The sequence below is a fragment of the Heterostelium album genome (assembly GCF_000004825.1).
Source record: "Heterostelium album PN500 unplaced genomic scaffold PPL_scaffold2, whole genome shotgun sequence".
NCBI lineage: Eukaryota > Evosea > Eumycetozoa > Acytosteliales > Acytosteliaceae > Heterostelium > Heterostelium album.
The window spans coordinates 1,335,094-1,353,155 of NW_008805064.1; the positions used below are offsets into that span (position 1 = coordinate 1,335,094).

At 39.3% G+C, this 18,062-nt stretch overlaps 1 protein-coding gene across 1 annotated transcript; it reads right to left on the reverse strand.

The window, feature by feature from the left end:
- Window positions 1-341: 341 nt before the first annotated feature.
- mdn1 (type A von Willebrand factor domain-containing protein) lies at window positions 342-18,014 on the reverse strand (the record flags this gene model as incomplete). Its single annotated transcript, XM_020572848.1, has 8 exons — window positions 342-497; window positions 568-1,130; window positions 1,204-3,508; window positions 3,577-3,921; window positions 3,987-14,402; window positions 14,477-17,168; window positions 17,363-17,395; window positions 17,605-18,014. The coding sequence occupies 8 exons, from the start codon at window positions 18,012-18,014 to the stop codon at window positions 342-344; spliced, it is 16,920 nt and encodes a 5,639-aa protein (XP_020436965.1).
- Window positions 18,015-18,062: the final 48 nt, after the last annotated feature.

Sequence of the window (18,062 nt, forward strand, 5' to 3'; positions counted from 1 at the left end):
AAGAACTTTAAATAAAAAGATACATATTGAAGAGTGAGTGCGACAATATAATAGACAAACAATAATGATAACATTGACTGAGCTTTATTGAATCTTATAATTCATTACTTTCTTAAATAATTATTATATTCAAGCTGTAACATCTTTTAAAATTATAAAATAAATAAATATTGATATTATTATTACTATTGATAAGATATGTTAAGATCTTTAAAATGAAAGTAAAAAAAAAAAAAAACAAATTTCTTGATCATAAACACTGAACATACCTATAGTAAAATATAAATATAATAACTCACTACATATTATTTTAATATTTGTTGTTTATTTTTATATAATGTTTATTCGATATGTTTAATCATTTCGAACCATTGTCTGAGAGTATCACCCAAGATTTGTGGAAGATTCTCAAGTGATCTAAGAATAACGTAATATGGGAATGGGAATTCATTCATGTAGTTTGTTCTTTGAATCTTTCCATTGTTGAATGAGATTGACTATAATTTTAAAAATGTTATTATTAGTATTTGAATATTTATAAACAAAAAAATAGACTGATCAACTTACTTCGAAATCTAAGATGCTATGGTTGTTGACAGGATTATCAATTACTATAAATACAATGAATAAATTCTTATTCTTTGCTTCTCGTAGCCACTTCTTGGTGTTCTCTGGATCACGAAGTGACCAACCATCAGATACGATAAACATTAACTGAGCGGCAGCCTCTGACGACTGCATCTGTTTGTTCATCTCCATGATTTGAATTGATTTCGATAGGAATGTTACCATATCTGTCTTACCCTGTTTGAAAGTAAATTGCGGGATGATTTGGGCACCGCACTGGTCAGAGAATGGCTGGTCGAAGGAATGAACCAAACTGACATCTTCACCGAATCTCATGATTCCAAGTTGACCAACTTCCAAACGAGACATTGCTCTACTGATCATTGTCATTGCTTCCAATGCAAACTGACCTGAGTGATAGATTGCCATACTCTCAGTGTCATCAATAGCCAACAACACTTGATATTGTCTCTTATTTGGTTTGGTACGTCTCAGCCAGATCTTATCCTTCTTGAACTGAGAAGCAATATAAGGAATTACCTTTTTCATATTAATTCTCTTACCTATAAATAATTAATACGTATTAGTGAAATGAATTATTTAAACAAAATTAAATAACTAATATGTATTACTTACCTGTCTTGTAATCACCTTCAAGTTTTGTTGCCAAAGTTGGTTCTAGAATGAGTCGAAGTTGCTCACAAAGATCTTGTGATAGATCGCTTGTAAGTTGTTCGTACTTCTTCCATAGTTCATTACCATACTCTAGTTTGTTGGAGTTTTCAACCTTCCATTGCTCGAGATCTTGTCTCATCTTGTCAAAATCGTCACGAGTCAACTTTCTCTTGTCTACTTGCTGATCTTCGTCGGCGGTGTCTTGATCATCTTCTTCTGACATTTCAGCATCTTCATCCTTGATTCCACCTTCACGTGAGATGTTCTCTTTGGACTTGTCTTTGGTAAGAACATCAGTATCACCTTCGGTTTCATCCTCGTTCTCTTTTTCTTTGAGTTTCTCTTCTTCTTCGGCTTCCTCTTGGATCTTTGGTTTGTTCTCGGCCATTGGCATTTTAGACATTGTGGCCGTCTTTTTATCTGGGAGTTTCTGTTCGTTCTCTGGATGATCCTTATGTTGAATCTCTTGTTGGTCAATGTCCATCTCGTCGTCTTGGCCATCATCTTCTGACTCGGTTTGTTGTTTAGGATGATCCTCTTGCATTTGATTCTCTGTTGCAGCACCAAGTGCTTGCTCAGTATCTACTTCCTTGTTGTCTTTATCCTCGGGAATGTATTGATATTCTTGTTGATCCTCTTTGTCCTGAGCAGAGTCATCTTGTTTTGGAGCTTTCTCATCGATGTTGGTATCTTCGGTTTGTTCATCGTCGTTCAACATCTTTAGTTTCTTCTTCCACTCTTTCTGGAGGTCACCCAATGATCTGTATGGATTTGGATCGATTTGAGGCTTCTGTTTCTTTTGTGGAGCGGCTTGTTGTTGTGCATTTGGATTACGCATATTCTTGAGCGATGAATTGTTGGCGTCGTTTGAAGGAGTTGGTAAGGCAGTTCCATTGTCATCACCAGCATCTTCGTCCTTGTTCTCTGGATCCTCTTCGTCTTGTTCCTGATTGGCAGAGTTTGACTTCATACCAGTCTTGTCCTTGACACCGAGTGGTTGCTCAGACTCTTGAGGTTGGTCTTGCTCATTGGCTGTAAGGGAGGTTCCATTGTCTTCCTCTTGTTCTTTCTCATCTTCCTTGTCGGATTCAGGCTCAACATGGTCCATATCAGCACCTTTGTTTTCACCACCGTCAAAGTCTTGTTCATTTTCCTCTTCATTCTCCTTCTCTTCGTCATCTTTCTCTTCATCGGCATCGGATCCATCAGTGTCTTTCTCTTCATCTTCCTTATCCTTATCTTCGCCTTCTTCATCATTGTTCTTTCCATCATCTTCTGGAATTTCAAATGGATCCTCTTCTTTCTCTTCACCTTCAGCTCCTGGTTCTTCTTCTTCATCCTCAATTTCCATATTCTCTGGAATTTCAAACTGTTCATCTTTTCTTTGATCCAAATGATGATCTTCCTCTGGGTCCTCTTGATTCTCTACTTGATCCTCATCTTCACCTACAAAGTCTTCTTCATCGCCCATTTCACTATCTTCATCTTCTCCTTCTTCTTCATTATTCTTATCTTTCTCCTCTTTTTCTTCTTTCTTTTCTTCTTTCTTCTTTTCTTCCTTCTTCTTGTCATCATTCTTCTTCTTGTCATCCTTCTTTTGCTCGTCTTCATCCTTACCCATGACTTCATCAGAGTTGGTTTCTTCACCTTTTCCTTCTTCTTTTTGCTCCTCTTCATCTTGGACATCTTCCTCACCCCAGAGTTTCTCATCGATGACGTTATCCTCTGGTTTCTCGAGCTCACCCATCTCTTTGTCATGTTCTTCTTCTTCTTCTGATTCCTGGTCACTGTCGTCCTTTTCATCTTTCTTGACGTCATTAATGTCACCTTCGAAATCATTCTCCATATCGAATCCTTTGTCCTTGTCCTCTTCATCTTCATCCTTATCATCTTCTTTCTCCTCCTTTTCTTCTTTCTTTTCATCTTTGGTTCCCATGATTTGCTCTTGGTCTTCGATACGATCGGATACATCTTTCTTTCCTTCACCTTCACCCATACCGGTTCCCTCGACATCGTCTTCAAAATCACCTGAACCATCACCATCGGCTTCAGTATCTTGATCCTCTTTCTTACAGAAACCTTTACTGTACAACTGAAGGAACACACCAGTTATGATATACTCTAATTTGGAGACAGTCTTGTGAAGAGCAAACATATCCATAACCGATTGATTGGAAATCAAAAGGAATTGATTTAACATTGGTTGAACTTGATTCAATTTCATCTTTATCAAATTCAATTCTTCAATTGTAAATTTATCTTGAACCTAAATAAATTAATAATAATAGATTAGTTTAATATTTTCTATAATTAATTAATTATTTTTTTACTTACCAATAAAGAATGAAGATTCTTGAATTCAATATTTAATGTATCAAGATGTAACATTGAGAGTTGCTTTGAAAGATAACTGTAGAGCTTTGAAACATGTCCATCAATAATTTCATATTCAGCTTGTTCCTCTTCATCTTGATCTTGATCTTTTTCTTTGGTATCTAAAACCTCCTTCTTTTGAATAGAGTTTGAAAGTTTCTTCTTATTTTGAATAGATAACAAAATATGACCAATTATATTTTCCAATACATTGGTAAATTGTTGAACTGATTCTGGATCTGATTCTCTATTAATCTTTGAAACTTCATTATTATCATTATTCCAGTTGTTTATCAATTCATTTGACTTTATAAAAATAATAAATTTTGGTCAGTTATTATTATAAATAAATTTTTTTTTTTAATACTTACAGATTGAATTAATTGATTAATTGGAGAAATGAAAATATTTTGGTTATTTCCAAGAGATTGAATGAATTCTTGTGATTTGCTAACGATAGATTTGATGGTTTCGATATTATCAACAAGCAATTGATAGGTCTGGCTTGTAGCAACAGTGAGTGACTTGTCAAGGAACTGGTAGAGCTGACGTCCCTTTCCAATTTCATTGTCAACCGATTGTTTGAGAGTGGCAATTCTACTGTTGAGTTCAATCAACATTGATTTTGATTCCGATGGAAGGTAATCGTTTTGTTTGGTTGCCAATAAGCAGAGTTCACTGGTGAGATTTGTCATCTTGTTGAACTGATATTGTTGAGAATGGAGACAACGTTGAACAAGTGTTTGTGAGTTTGCAATGGTGTTGCTGGATTCACTCACCAAGCTATTGAATAGCGATACGAATGAGTTGAACACATTGAACTGCTCAAGATATTGGATAATCTCTGAACGCTGTTGAATGAGTTGCGAGAGAAGGTACTCGACGAATCCACCTGTCTTTTGTACCTCACGTTGAGTGAGATCTGAATGGAACTCCAATGATTTCTGACGGAGGATATTGACACGAGCTACAATACGGTAGTAGTAAGCATCGGCTTGATGAATCAATGCATTACCATTGATCAGCTTGCTGGACGATGTCACTGACAATGCAGAGTCAACGATCGATGGCACATTAAAGAGATAGTTGGTTTGAAGCTGCTCTTGTGGATAGAATGACAATCGGTATTGGACACCGAGATCTGTCAATTTACCGATCAACTGTTGCAATGCAAATTGCTTTTCTTTGCGCTTGACATCGTCGTTTGTTGACAAATGGTTGGTCTGCTCAATGATTTCACCTGCCAATTGGTCGAGTGTTTCGACACCAAGATGAACCATTTCATATGCTTGACACTCTAGGATATCCTTTTGAGCGATATCGGCCAATCTACGGCTCAGTAAACCAAGTTGATTTTGATGAAGTTCAGCGTTCTGAAGCTGGAATCTAGCTTGTAAAACTTGTTCTACAGAAATCGGTGCGATATCTTGTCGGTTAGAGTGATAACGATTACCACCAAGTTGAATCCAATCATTGAGATCCAAAACCTCGTAGCTAATTGCGGCTTGAACTGAATTCTTGGACTTCTTTGTTGTCTTCTTTTGTTGCTTGACTCCATTGATTGAAATGTGTTCCAAATCCAATTTGTCGGCATCCAACTCTGTGAAGATCTTGAATACTGGTTGAGCCAGGACATTCTTGTAGTTGATTGTGATCTTGGCGAGTGTCTTGTGTGACTTTTCAATGTGTGCTTTCAATCTTTCGTATTGAGTCAACAACTTGTTATCTTCCCAACGAGCCAATCTAATGAATTCAATAGCTTTCTCTTCGATTGGTTGAATGAGTTGTGCCAACTTCTTTTCGAATACTGGCAAGAAGTTGTAGAAATACTTGTATAGATTATGAACAATGTAGGAAAGACGCAACTTGTATTGCTTCTCAACGTTATTCTCTGACAACTGTACCGATGCCAATAGTTGACTGTCAAATGTCTTCAAAGTGGCTAGGCGAGTAGTCAACTCTCCAAACGATGAAGTGTAAAGATATTCTTGTAATGTCTTGAAGATTTCCTCAAAGTGAGCATTGAGCTGGTCTTGATCTTCGAGAACCTCTATGGTTGGTGTGTCATTGACAATTTCATAGAGTGACATCCAAGTCTTGAGTGACTTTAACTCGCATTGTCTCTCTTGGTTCTGGAATACTGTTGGCCAGGATTCAATCTCCAACTTTCTCCAACGAGTGATAATACGGAACAGAGTGTTGAGATGTGGCTCTCTCAATGAAATGAGTTTGTGAGCAAATGCTTCCCATTCTTGTGCCTTTCTAACTAGTAACTCCAAACCTGTGACAATCTTGATGAGTGGATCGCTCGAAGGACATTCGAGAATACGATTACAAAGTCTGAGGAGCAACGATAGAATTGGATGCTCTTCGAATTCCACTAGCAACTCGGCAATACGATTCTTGAGTGCAATAAGTGGTTCACGGACAATGGTAATCTCTGCGATATTGCTGTCAGTGTAGATGTTGTATACGGTGGTGTCATGGCTCAGAACAGAATCATTGGCGTTACTACCGAGCGATGAAACCTGCTTGATGAATTTGAAGTTCTTATCGAGCTTTGAATAGGTTATCATAGAGGGTGGATTCTCAGAGAGTTTCTCTTTAACGAGAATGGCATTGAGAAGGTGGGCACCAAGTGAATCTTGATCGAATTTAGTTGGAGCACGTTGATCCATGACTTTGAGCAACAAATTACCACATTCATAGAACATCTTAAACAATTTGACACGATCTCTCTCATTGATTTCCAATTGGACTTGTTTCGATGGCAATGAAATACCATCCAATTGACTAAATAGCTGCTTGTGAATTAAATAGATCTGTTGAATCTCTTCATCAGTAATGGCTTGGTTAAAGAGAATAGCATCTTCATCCTCTTCGTTGTCATTAGCATCTCCACCGGTAGACTGAGATTGTGCTGGTGGTGCTTCATCATCAACTGCCATCGATGAATCAATGAGAATATCCTCGAGGTCTGAGAATTCCTTGTAGAAATTAGGGAATGAAGTAAGGAATACACGTTCATCACGTTCTTCCATTGTCTCCATCTTGTGTGACTTGGTACGGAACTTGACAGTTTGGGCGGCCTCTGCTTCAGCAGCCTTTCGCTCTTCTTCCTGGTGTTTATACTCCTCAATGAATATTCTAAAGATAGAGTCAACCGATCTGAGAATATCACTGGTGAGATATTTACTGTTGGCCAAATGTGAAAAGAGTTGTGCAACCGAAGATTTCACTAGGAGTGCAATGACACGGTAGTTGGAATCGGAAGAGCTGGTAGAGTCACCAGTGGAATCACGAGAAATCAAGATATTACGAATCGATTGGATTGTCTCTCTCGATACCAATTGTTCACAACTAGCCAAAGGATCGATGTTGTGATCGAATCTTGGGAATCTGCACACAGTGTTGAGAACCTGTTGGAGTTGGAGCATGTTGACATCGCCAGAGGCAGAGATGGAACGATGTTTGGTGGCATCACACATCATTCTCAAACCATATTTCATTTGAAGAACTGCAGTTGCAATTGGTACAGAGATATCTCTATAGTACAAATGATACTTCTTGTTGAGTGAATTGATAAAGTTATCGGATTTCTCTTGCCACATCGACTCGGTTGTGAATAATACAACGAGTTCGGTGGTTCCACGCTCAAACTGATCGACCAAATCTACAATCTTATCGATTTGAGCGAATTGTGCGACGAATTGAGTGAGATCTCTATGTAGATGTTCGAATTGTCCTGGCACTGGACGCAAAGTAATACGTTTCTGTTGAAGAGTGAGTTGTTGGTCAATCTCCTCCTTCTTGGTGGTCAATTCTCTGATCATAAGATTGGTTTGCTTTCCAGTTTGTTGACGTTCAATCAACTGACGAATATACAACTCATCTTCGACTTGATTCAAAATCTCCTTGGAATAGTCGAGAATTACTGAATACTTTTGAGTGGGATCGACTGGATGTACAGGTAGCAACCAGAGGACACGGAAGCAAGAAACCAACAATGAGAATTTACCCAACATGGTCTGGTCGTCAAGAGTACTGACAACTGGTTCTTTCAAACGTTTGTGTAGAGTTTCAAGTGCTGGAACAATCAACTTTTCAATGTGTTGATTAAATGTTGAGTTGCTGCTACGTTTGAGAAGACCGGCTAACTGTTCAACGAGCTCGGCAGACATTGACCATTGACCAACTTGTTGACCGAGTTGTAGCAATTGGTTGAGCAGTTGCGATTGATCTTCAGACTGATATAATTTAACGAAACAACCAACGGTAACGAAAAGAAGATTTACATAGGAAACCCACTCTGTTTGATAGATTGACTTTGGATTCGATGGTAAACTACCGATATGACTGATCAATGATTGGATTTGGCTGATTTTGTTTGGAACATTTTGAAGGGTTGTATATTGGAATTCATTGGTCAGGTAGAACGAGAATATACTTTGAATACTTTGGAATAAACGAGGTGGACCACTTCCAAGTGTAATTGAATCAAATCTAGTGGTAACAGGTAATGGTACTGATTTGTTGGCTAACAAATAGCTTGGCTTTGATGATCTCTCGAGATAAGAGAGATCATTGAAACTGTTATTCCACAAAGTTTGGTTCCAATTAAAGAGAATCGAATGAATGATCGATTGTACTTCCACGATTCCAATGTTGACATTGGAAGTACCACGTTTGGTTGATTCCTGGATACCTTCTAACATCCATTTCAATTTTTGGTAGGGAACCAACGAAACTGGATTCACAACAGTCTGATCTGAAAGTGAGTTTCCAAGATAAGTGGAGAGATCACCGATCAAACCGCTGATCATTGGGAGAATTTGATCGACTTTGACAACTCCCTTTGTTGTATCAAGATTGTGATTCAACAAGAGCAATGTCAAACGAGAAATAATAGAACTCTCCAGCAACGCAGAACTATGTTGGAACAATGGCCACATTCCGCTCTTACTGTGTCTGAGTGTCGATAGATCAAACTTGACACTTCCAACATGCTGAGCAGCAGCCTTTTGCTCCTCTTCACTCATAGCACCTCGCTCGGGGTCAATTGTTGTTGAAATGGTGTTACTATTCATCTTGTTGTTCTGTTGTTGGAGTGCTTCCAGTTTCGATTTCAAAACGGACTGAACTTCGACTAGAGATGGTATCAACTGTTTGGCATTCTCCATGGCAGATAGTCCTAGAGCAGGTGGATTGGATTGATTGTCTGCAGCACGTTGGTCATGTTCATAATACTGATAGTTGATCCAATAGAGTGTGGAGAGTGCCTCAACAAATGTAGATCTCCACTCTTGTGTAATAAAGGAAATAGGGTGTAAGAGTGGTGATTCGTTGATGGCACGATGATTGAATTGAACCTTTTGTGCAAGATCCAAGAACTCTTGATCCAATTGAACGAGTTGTTCGGTCTTCATTACAATAGGATGTCCATTCTGTTTCCAAAGACGATTGTTATTGCTAAACAACATGGATTGGTTCAATTGACGTTGAATATGCTCGGCAACAGTGTTGAGATTTGCAGAGATACCAAACAATGATTGATTCATCTGGTTGATCGAACGAACTTCTTTTATCATCCACTTCCAACGAATGATGAATTCACCGAGACTGAACGATGGAGCAACATTCAAACTCTTCCAGAAATTGGCCATCAAACGAACAAGATGTTCAATCTTGGCCATTGGTATGATGGTGGTGAGTGATTCGCTTGGCTTCTCGAGTACCTGCACGATCGAAGATACCCACTGTTCAAATTGTTCAGAGAGTGACTTGAAGAATGGATAGAGATACATGATAATCTCAGAGGTGAGCGATTCCTTTGAAATCTTTTTAGCAGAGCACAAGTACGATTGTAATACCGGTGTCATATTGCTTGACACTGTTTCTTTCATACCGGCCAAATAGATTCTCTGTTGAAGATATGACTGGAAGTGGTGGAACAACAAGATCTTGAGCAAGTCCATGAAATGGACAATGGATTGCCAATCTTGTTTGGTTTCTTGATTGGCCGATGACTTTTCAGAGAGTAACTCAAAGAGTGACTCGTTATTCTTCCATTGGTGACCTTGGAAATCGGCTAGATACTTGGGAAGTGACAACTTTTCCAACAATTGATTCAACTTTACATCGAAAGAGCTGTACAATGGGCTAGCAAATAATGACTTGATAACACTTGTATACATATCACATTGAGCTTTTCCAAAGTGTTGTTGTTGTTGCTTCAACCATTTCAAACGTTCCTTTTGATTGTGAGTTGAAATCGATTCGATAAAGTATAGTCCAGAGTATTGGATATATTGACCGATTTTACTTTGTTGATCGACTTGTTGCTGCTCACTGATGGTATGTAATTCATTTTTGTTGGTAGACGGGTTGAATAGGACTGCAGATAACAACCAAGTTGGTACGGATAACAAATACTTGGATGGATTCTCAATGATACTGTTAATCATTGTTTCATTCATGATTTTAGTTTGATTCTGGTTGAATTCATGTTGGAAGTTGAAATGCTTGAGTGTTGCAACATCCTTGTTAAGAGCGTACTGAGTGGAACGACTAAGAAGATCGAAATGATCTACTGGGAAGAATCCGAGTGATTCCAAAGATTGGCTGGATTCTTGGTTGAGTAACATTGACTTTAATTGTGCGTCTGAGAACAATGTGTGGAAATGTCTATTGATTGCTTCTCTCTGACTGTTGTGACGACGTGGACGTATGAATATCTGTTGCATTGAGATGTGCAAAGCTCTAGCGAGTGAGTAACCACGTTGAAGCAAGTCAACAAGTAGACGTCCCCAATAGATAATATGTGAGAGCGTAATTGGATTCTCAATGGTAGATCCAAACTGTTGGAGTACATAGGTTTGGAAGGCAATCATCTGACGTGCAAGTGCTAATGATGGAATACCTTGAGCAGCAAGCAGACGTGTGTTGTCAATGACGTTCGAGTCCATAGTGATATCGGCCTCAAAGAGATAGATTTCAATACCACGGTTACGCATGGCACGAGATATCTCACCCTTACGGTCATCCATTGTCAAGAAGATACGGAAATCGGGATGTGGCTTGATAATCTTTACTTCACCATCGACCATACCACGTTCAGATAACATGAGAACACCATCGTTCTCAAGCAAAGGATTCAAACGATCGAGTACAGTTGGATTACAGAAATTAGCATTGTCAATGGCAATCCAGGCACCTGTTTCCAGTGCCTTTATTAATAGACCATCGATCCACTCGAAACAACCTGTGACCGATTCGTTTTCAATGAGTTTAAGACGATCGATCTGTTGGTGAATCGTTTGAATCTCTTCAAGATATTGATTGGCACGCTCAAATGCTGGGAATTGTTGGATAACCTTTTCGAGTGCACCGAGAATTTGTATCAATATACTGAATTGCTCCATATCGATTGCTGGAGTATTGGTTGTGGTCGAGGCTGATTTAGGACTGCTGTGGATACTGAGATCTACAAATGAAGAGCGTGTCTTAAAGATTGACCATGCTTGGTGAATGTCTTGAACCGCGGCAATCGATGAATTAATAACATTGGCATCTGGTGTCATTTGTTGTAAGATGTCACCAGAGATGGCATCGATCAACGATTTGGTTGCATTGGCAATACGTTTTTGGTGACGAACCAAATCAACTTGTTCGAAACCACCCAATAACTCGGTGGTATCGACAGAACTATTCATGGAGAACTCGTAGAGAGTGTTTCCAGTGAGTTGTGCTAGCAGACGAATCGATGATGTCTTGGAGGTCGAGGTAGATCCAATGAGAATGGACATCCATCCCATTTCAATACATTTGAGAATTGATTCTAGAGGATTCAACAAACGTTGAAGTACCTGAAGATTGTTGGAATTGGCAATGTCGGAATGCTGTTGTTTTCTATGGACCAGTGACTTTCCGATTTGGACATATTGCGGTGTCAATGAGAATTGAGGCAACGATTGATCCTCGAAATCCATTGGATTTTCGGCAAAGAGACGGTTGTAGAGTGACTGGATATAGAGTCTGTCTTCTTTGGTACGCATACGTTGCAAGTAGATGAGATCTACGAATCGTCCGTAGTTGGCAAGGTGTTCACTATCGGCGACAACAAGGTCGCACCAACGGAAAATGTCACGAAGATTGAATTCCCATGGTGATCCCTTTCTTCCAAACTTTGGATCGACCATAGAGTCGTGATGCAATACACGATTGAACTCAATCATCTTTGCCAATACCTCTGGTTTGATCTGTGGGTATCTGGTACTGGTAATGAACAGTAGATCACTGGCATCCAATTGGTCGATAAACACCTGAGTGAAACGATTCAAGAATGACTTTGGTAGACCCTTACGTCCTCCACCCTGATGCAATGGATTCTGGCAGGCAAAGACACGGAATGAAGGATGGCAAGCGAATGTTCTTCCAAGCTCTGGAATGAATACTTCAGCACGATGATCCAAACAAGCATTGAGACCTTCCAACACGGTTTGTGATGCAAGATTCAACTCGTCTAACAAAACCCAACTACCTTCACGGAGAGCCTTCAAGAAGATACCGTCACGCCACTCAAATTGTCCACCTTTACCTCCCTCTACAGGAAGATCAGAACCTAGCAGATCCATAATATCGGTTTGCTCTGACAAATTGATACGAACCACTTGATTTCCAGTGGCTTGTGCAATGGCAGTGATGAGCGATGTCTTACCGACACCTGGCGAACCTTCAATTAGGATGGCACGTGGCAATTGCATTCCACGGAGAACACGCAAGGCATTTCTTGAGGTGGTTGGTGATCCAAGTGAGAATTGAATCTTTGAAGCACGTTCCTTATTCAAAGAGATAAAGAATGGTTCAACACCAAAGCGATCTCCATGTATAAAGTTCTTTGCTGCGGTAGGATTATCTTGATGCTCAAGGAAGTGAACAGTCAACTCACGACGCGATGTTTCCTCGGTAATCTGTTCAATTAAACGTGTGAGACATAACTTTCTCAGTCTGAGACCATCGGATTCCGAAGTGGAGTTGGCACCCATTCCGAAACCGTCTAGCAGAACCAAGCAGGCACCATGGACATAGGATTGGTCGGGCTTCAACAAACCACGCTCAATAGAAAGATTCATGAATGACACCCACGACAAGATGTCACGAAGTGAAATGGTACGTTTGTTCTTTTGGACCTGATTGAGATACTCGATGAACTCCAACATTGATTGTGAGTAACATTTAAGTTGTGGTGTGAATCGCTCTTCAATGATCTGAAGTAAGTCTTGGTGTGAGGTGATGGCAGGAACCCAAATCTCTGTGAAACGATTACGCATGGCTGGTGAAAGTTCTTTCTTTCCGAAATCACCACCTGGATTCATGGTTGCCATAATTCTAAATGATTCAGCACCACGCAACTCCTCAATGTTGAGACCACCCTTCTCAGCGAGAACCAAGAGACGCGATGGCTCGAGAACGGAATTCAAACGTTCGAGAACAGCATCCTCTGCCAATGAGATTTCATCAATCAAGAAATAATGACCTTGTTTCATGGCTTCAACTAAAGGACCGTCGACCCAAGTGAACAACGATTGATATTGATTGAAAGTTGCTTCAATTTCCTTGAGTAACTCTTGAATCTTCTTATCATCGCTTGACTGTTTGGCAAGTTGTTGTACTTGCTCTAGCTGTTCATGTGGTTGTTGAATTGCTTGGAGATCAATTGGCAAACCAGTCTGTTCGATTAATTGATGGAATTTCTGCAAGAGTTGTTCACGACCACGAACTGGACGCAATCCACCAAGGAAATCCGCTGTCTCTGTATGTTGATGACAATTCAATATATGGAGATGCTGCTTTGTCAAAAGTGAATATAACTGGCAGATTGTTGTCTTTGAACAACCGGTTTCACCAACCAATAAAATTGGCTCCTTGAAACGAAGACATTGTCCTACAAGAGTAAACAAACGCTTCATTGAACCAGTCCAAACGATCTTCTCTAGATATCCCATGGTAGGTGGCAAATCCTTTGCAAGAATTTCCAACATCTCTTTGAACTCTTCGGTTGCTGAGCAATCGTAGATCTTTTCCATGTCCATCTTTATCTTGAGATGTTTCTCAATGACAGATTTGATCACTGCTTTCTCCTCGTCCTTACGAAGACGTTCAGCTAACAGCATGTAACCGGCAATACCAAGTTCATCATAAGATGAAGGGTAACGCTCTGCCCAACGGAAAAGATCACGGAATGTAATATATCCATGTTTTCCAGCGAATACTTGGTTGGCACCCTGACGATTGAGTTGCAACTCCTTCATGATGGCAACCAACTTCTTACAGTAGGTAGGTGGCAACTTACAACGTTTGCCAAGAATCTCTTCCAATTCATTCTCTGGGATGTCATCGACGTGCAACTCTAGGAAACGATTACGGAAGGCACGAGATAATACTTTTCTACCACCATAGAGACCTGGTGGATTCTGAGTGGCGAACAACATGAAGCTTGGATGTGGTTTGACAATCTCTTGAGTCTCTGGAATGTAAAGTTCACGATTGTCATCAAGCAAACGATTGAGTGCTTCCAATACTTCGGATGGTGCCAAATTCAACTCGTCCAGAACTACCCAATAACCATTACGAACAGCTTCAACCAAAATACCCTCTTGGAATACCAATTTACCTTTATCATCAGAGATATATTGTCCAAGATACTCTTGTAAATCAGTATGTTCATGATTATTAATTCTAATGAATCTATGACCTGTTCTAATAGCTAAATATTCAACCATACTTGTCTATATATATATATATAAAAAAATTGTTAGATTAAATAATTTTAAATAATTTTTAATTAATAATCTCAACTTACTTTTCCACTTGATGTTGGACCTTGTAATAAAATTGGATGTTTTCTTGAAACTAAAATTCTTGCAAGATTGTTCAAGTTTGTTTTGATGGATTGGGTCAAGATGTAGTGTTGTGGAACTACTGGTTCATTTTCACCTGTTTGTACCCAGAATTGTTCGATTTGAATGTGTTTTTCCGATGGTTGTTTCAATGGCTGTTTGTATTGTTTGGCGTCACCTTTTCTTATGTATTGGTTGATAAGTTGCTCCATGATTGGAGTGGATTGACGATTGATCTGTGTGAGGAACGACATGTTGATACCCTCATAGAGAGCACGTTGGAATCCAAATTGTTGACTGACAAATCGGGTGTAATGTAATGCACGTGACAATGTACGTAGTGAGAAATGTGGTTTCTGATTGGCACCGTCCAACAATCTCAGTTGAGCTTCCTTCTTGGTGGCCAAATAAAAGTCGACAATCTCTTCGATGGGTGGGTGTGGAACCAAGTCGGTCAACAGTGTTTTCACAACGAGACAGAGGTCGGCACGGTTATCCAAGTCATCGACATAGAACTCGGTGAAACGATTACGAATTCCAGGTGGAAGATCCTTCTTTCCAATGTCGGTCGGTGGATTCATACATGCGAATACCTTGAAGTTTGGATGACGTGTAACCGGTTCGACTTCACCTTTCTCTGTGAGAGTGAGCGATCCACCTTCAAATAGACCTGACAAACTCTCGAGTGTTTCCGAGGTTGCAAGATTGATTTCGTCGAGAAGTACCCAGTGACCCTTGCGAATGGCATCGACAAGCGATCCCTCAACAAAAGAGAATGCAAAACTGTTCTTGGAACGTTCGAACTGCATGGAAAGAGTGGCAACTTCAGCGGCAAAGTTCTTCCAACGCTGACGTTTCTCTGGACGCAGAGACTTTTTGGTGCCTTGCTCCTTGTTTGACTTTTCTTTGTTCAGTTGCTTCTCAACCAAGCGCACTGCCTTTGTGAGTAGCGAAATGAATGACTTCCAATTACGATTGGCAAAACTGGTTTGAATTTTCTCGAGGAAAACAGTGTTGGATGTCTCTGAGAAGGTGTCCTTGAACATCGACTCGAATCTCTGCTTGAGTGGTGCGCAAAGAAGACGCATCTCCACCGGCTTAAATCCTCCAATCAAGTCGGAACTGTCGGATTGCTGATTGAGATTGAGTACTACCAACTTTTGGTTAAGTTGATCGGCAATGTATTGAATGACCGATGTCTTACCGGTACCAGTCTCACCGACAAGCAGAATAGGCTCGTTGAATTCAATTGAAACTGATATCTTTTCGATTAAACGCAGCGAGTTGATAGTATGTGCAAAAGTTGAGGTGGTAGTACGTTGTTTCTGTTGTCCAGATGCCGATTTTAAGTTGACTTGATCGGACTTGGTCAACATTGTCAAGTTACCACGTCCTACCTTGAGCGATTGAGTATCGATCTGCACCTGAGGTTTGTATAAATCGATGAAATGCTGGATACGCTCACTTGTTAGATCCCAGCAACGTCCAATGACTTCGATCAGCTTGACACGAAGATTACGCTTGGGAATCATCGAACAGAAACAATCGACTGCCTCTGTGAAAACTACATCTTGAATAGTTGATGTGAAATGTGTGATTTTGCTGTGCATCAATCGTTGATTGCAACGCTTTATCCACTTTAGAAGATCTCTCGATGAGAGGAAACGGTTGGTTGACATCTGGAAATTGGTGTCTTGAAGATCGACATTGATAGTGTTTGACTTGGCAGCTCCTTGACCAGAGAGTACACGCAACAACAAGTTGAAGGTGTCAATAAACTTTTGGATCAATGGCTTCAAGTCTGGGAAGAGTGTGAGTAGAACTTGGTGCATCTCAGTGGCTGACATTGCTTCGATGACGACACGTGTCCACAAGTGACTGAGAATATTGGTGTGTTGGTCACGCGAATGTCCACCAAACAAAGTCTGAGTGGCAAACAACTGGAATCCGTTGGCTGCCTCGATAGCTTCACCACGACTCGGAATAAAGAGAGTTCTACTCTCGAGCAGAGAAATCAGAACGGATAGCACGTCAATTGGTGCCAAGTCAATGTCTTCTATCAGGATCCAACGACCTTGGCTAACGGCTTGTGTGAGAGCACCTGGCTGCCACTTGAATTCACCTGGGACGTCCGAGGTGATATAAGTACCCAACAAAACCTTGGAATCTGTCTGGTCACCCAAATGTATTTTAATCATCGAGCTGTAGTTATCGGTGAGTGCAGCCAACTCGTTGACCAGTGTAGTCTTACCGGCACCAGTGACACCCTCCATTAAGATTGGCTTGCCAAGTCCAACGGCAATTGCCAAACTCTTTAGATTTGAACTGACGGTTGGTGTGTAAACCAACTGCTGTCTAGATTTTGTCAAGATATCTTGTTGTGCATCACCGACAGCATGTTGTTGGAATCTACGGAACAAAAGAATACCACAAACATCTACACATGTTCCTGAAAAATCGGAATCTTTAATAAAACAATTTTCATTTACTTTTTGTTGTAATTGTTGTTGTTGTTGTTGCTCTTCTTCTAATTTTGAAATTAACAATAAATCTTCATTGTTATTTAAAAATAAAATTGATTTATCAAAATTATATATTCCATTTTCCAATTCACTTTGTTTTTTTATAATAATGTTAGCTTCATGTTTAATATTACTTTTTTATATTGTTTTTAATACATACATTATTTGATGATGATATTTCTGATATAATGGTTTAAGAGACTCTAAGTTTCGATCTGGCATCTTCAAGACCATTGACATACAGTGCAGTACGTACCAACGGATCTTTTCACTCTCGATCTCCAGTAGCGAGAAGAAAGGTGACCAATTCCAGAGTGAACTAAATACCTTTTGATTGAAACAGACCAATCTGTAAGCTGTCTGAACTAAAGATAACCACTTTGACTCACTTTCATTCTTTATATTTTGAATTAGCGAAATCTTTTCAAACAATGACTGTTGATTCGAATAAAACTGTATAATTATACTAAAATTTTTAAAAAGTAGAAAAATAAAAATATTAATATGTGTTTACTTTTGTTTTTGTGATTTATAAAAAATCTGTTAACAAGATTGATCGATTAACATACGCTAAAAGTTGTGGCGCAATTGGAAGTATTCTTGAAAAGACATCACTGATGGTTTCGATGCTTGCAATGTTATTTTTATGTGTGTTGAGATAACGTGTGACGAATTCAATGATCAACGGTCGGAATATACGTGCGATCACAGAACTCTCTGATACCTCTGTCATCATGATCAGTGATAATTGGTCCAGTGCAAAAACACGATCATTCTCACTGAATTGTTCTTCTCTTTTATTAAAAATCGATTGTAACTTTTCATATATTTTATTTTTGGTAATATTATTATTTTGTTTATTATTACTCGTATTTATTTGTTGTTGATTTAAATATGAATTTAATACTTGTATAGATTGATACAAGTTGAATCTAAAAGTAACTGTTGTTGATATTGTATTTGTATTGGTAGTTGCCATTTTTTTATTTATTAACTTTATTCTACTGATAAACTAGTATCTTTGTTA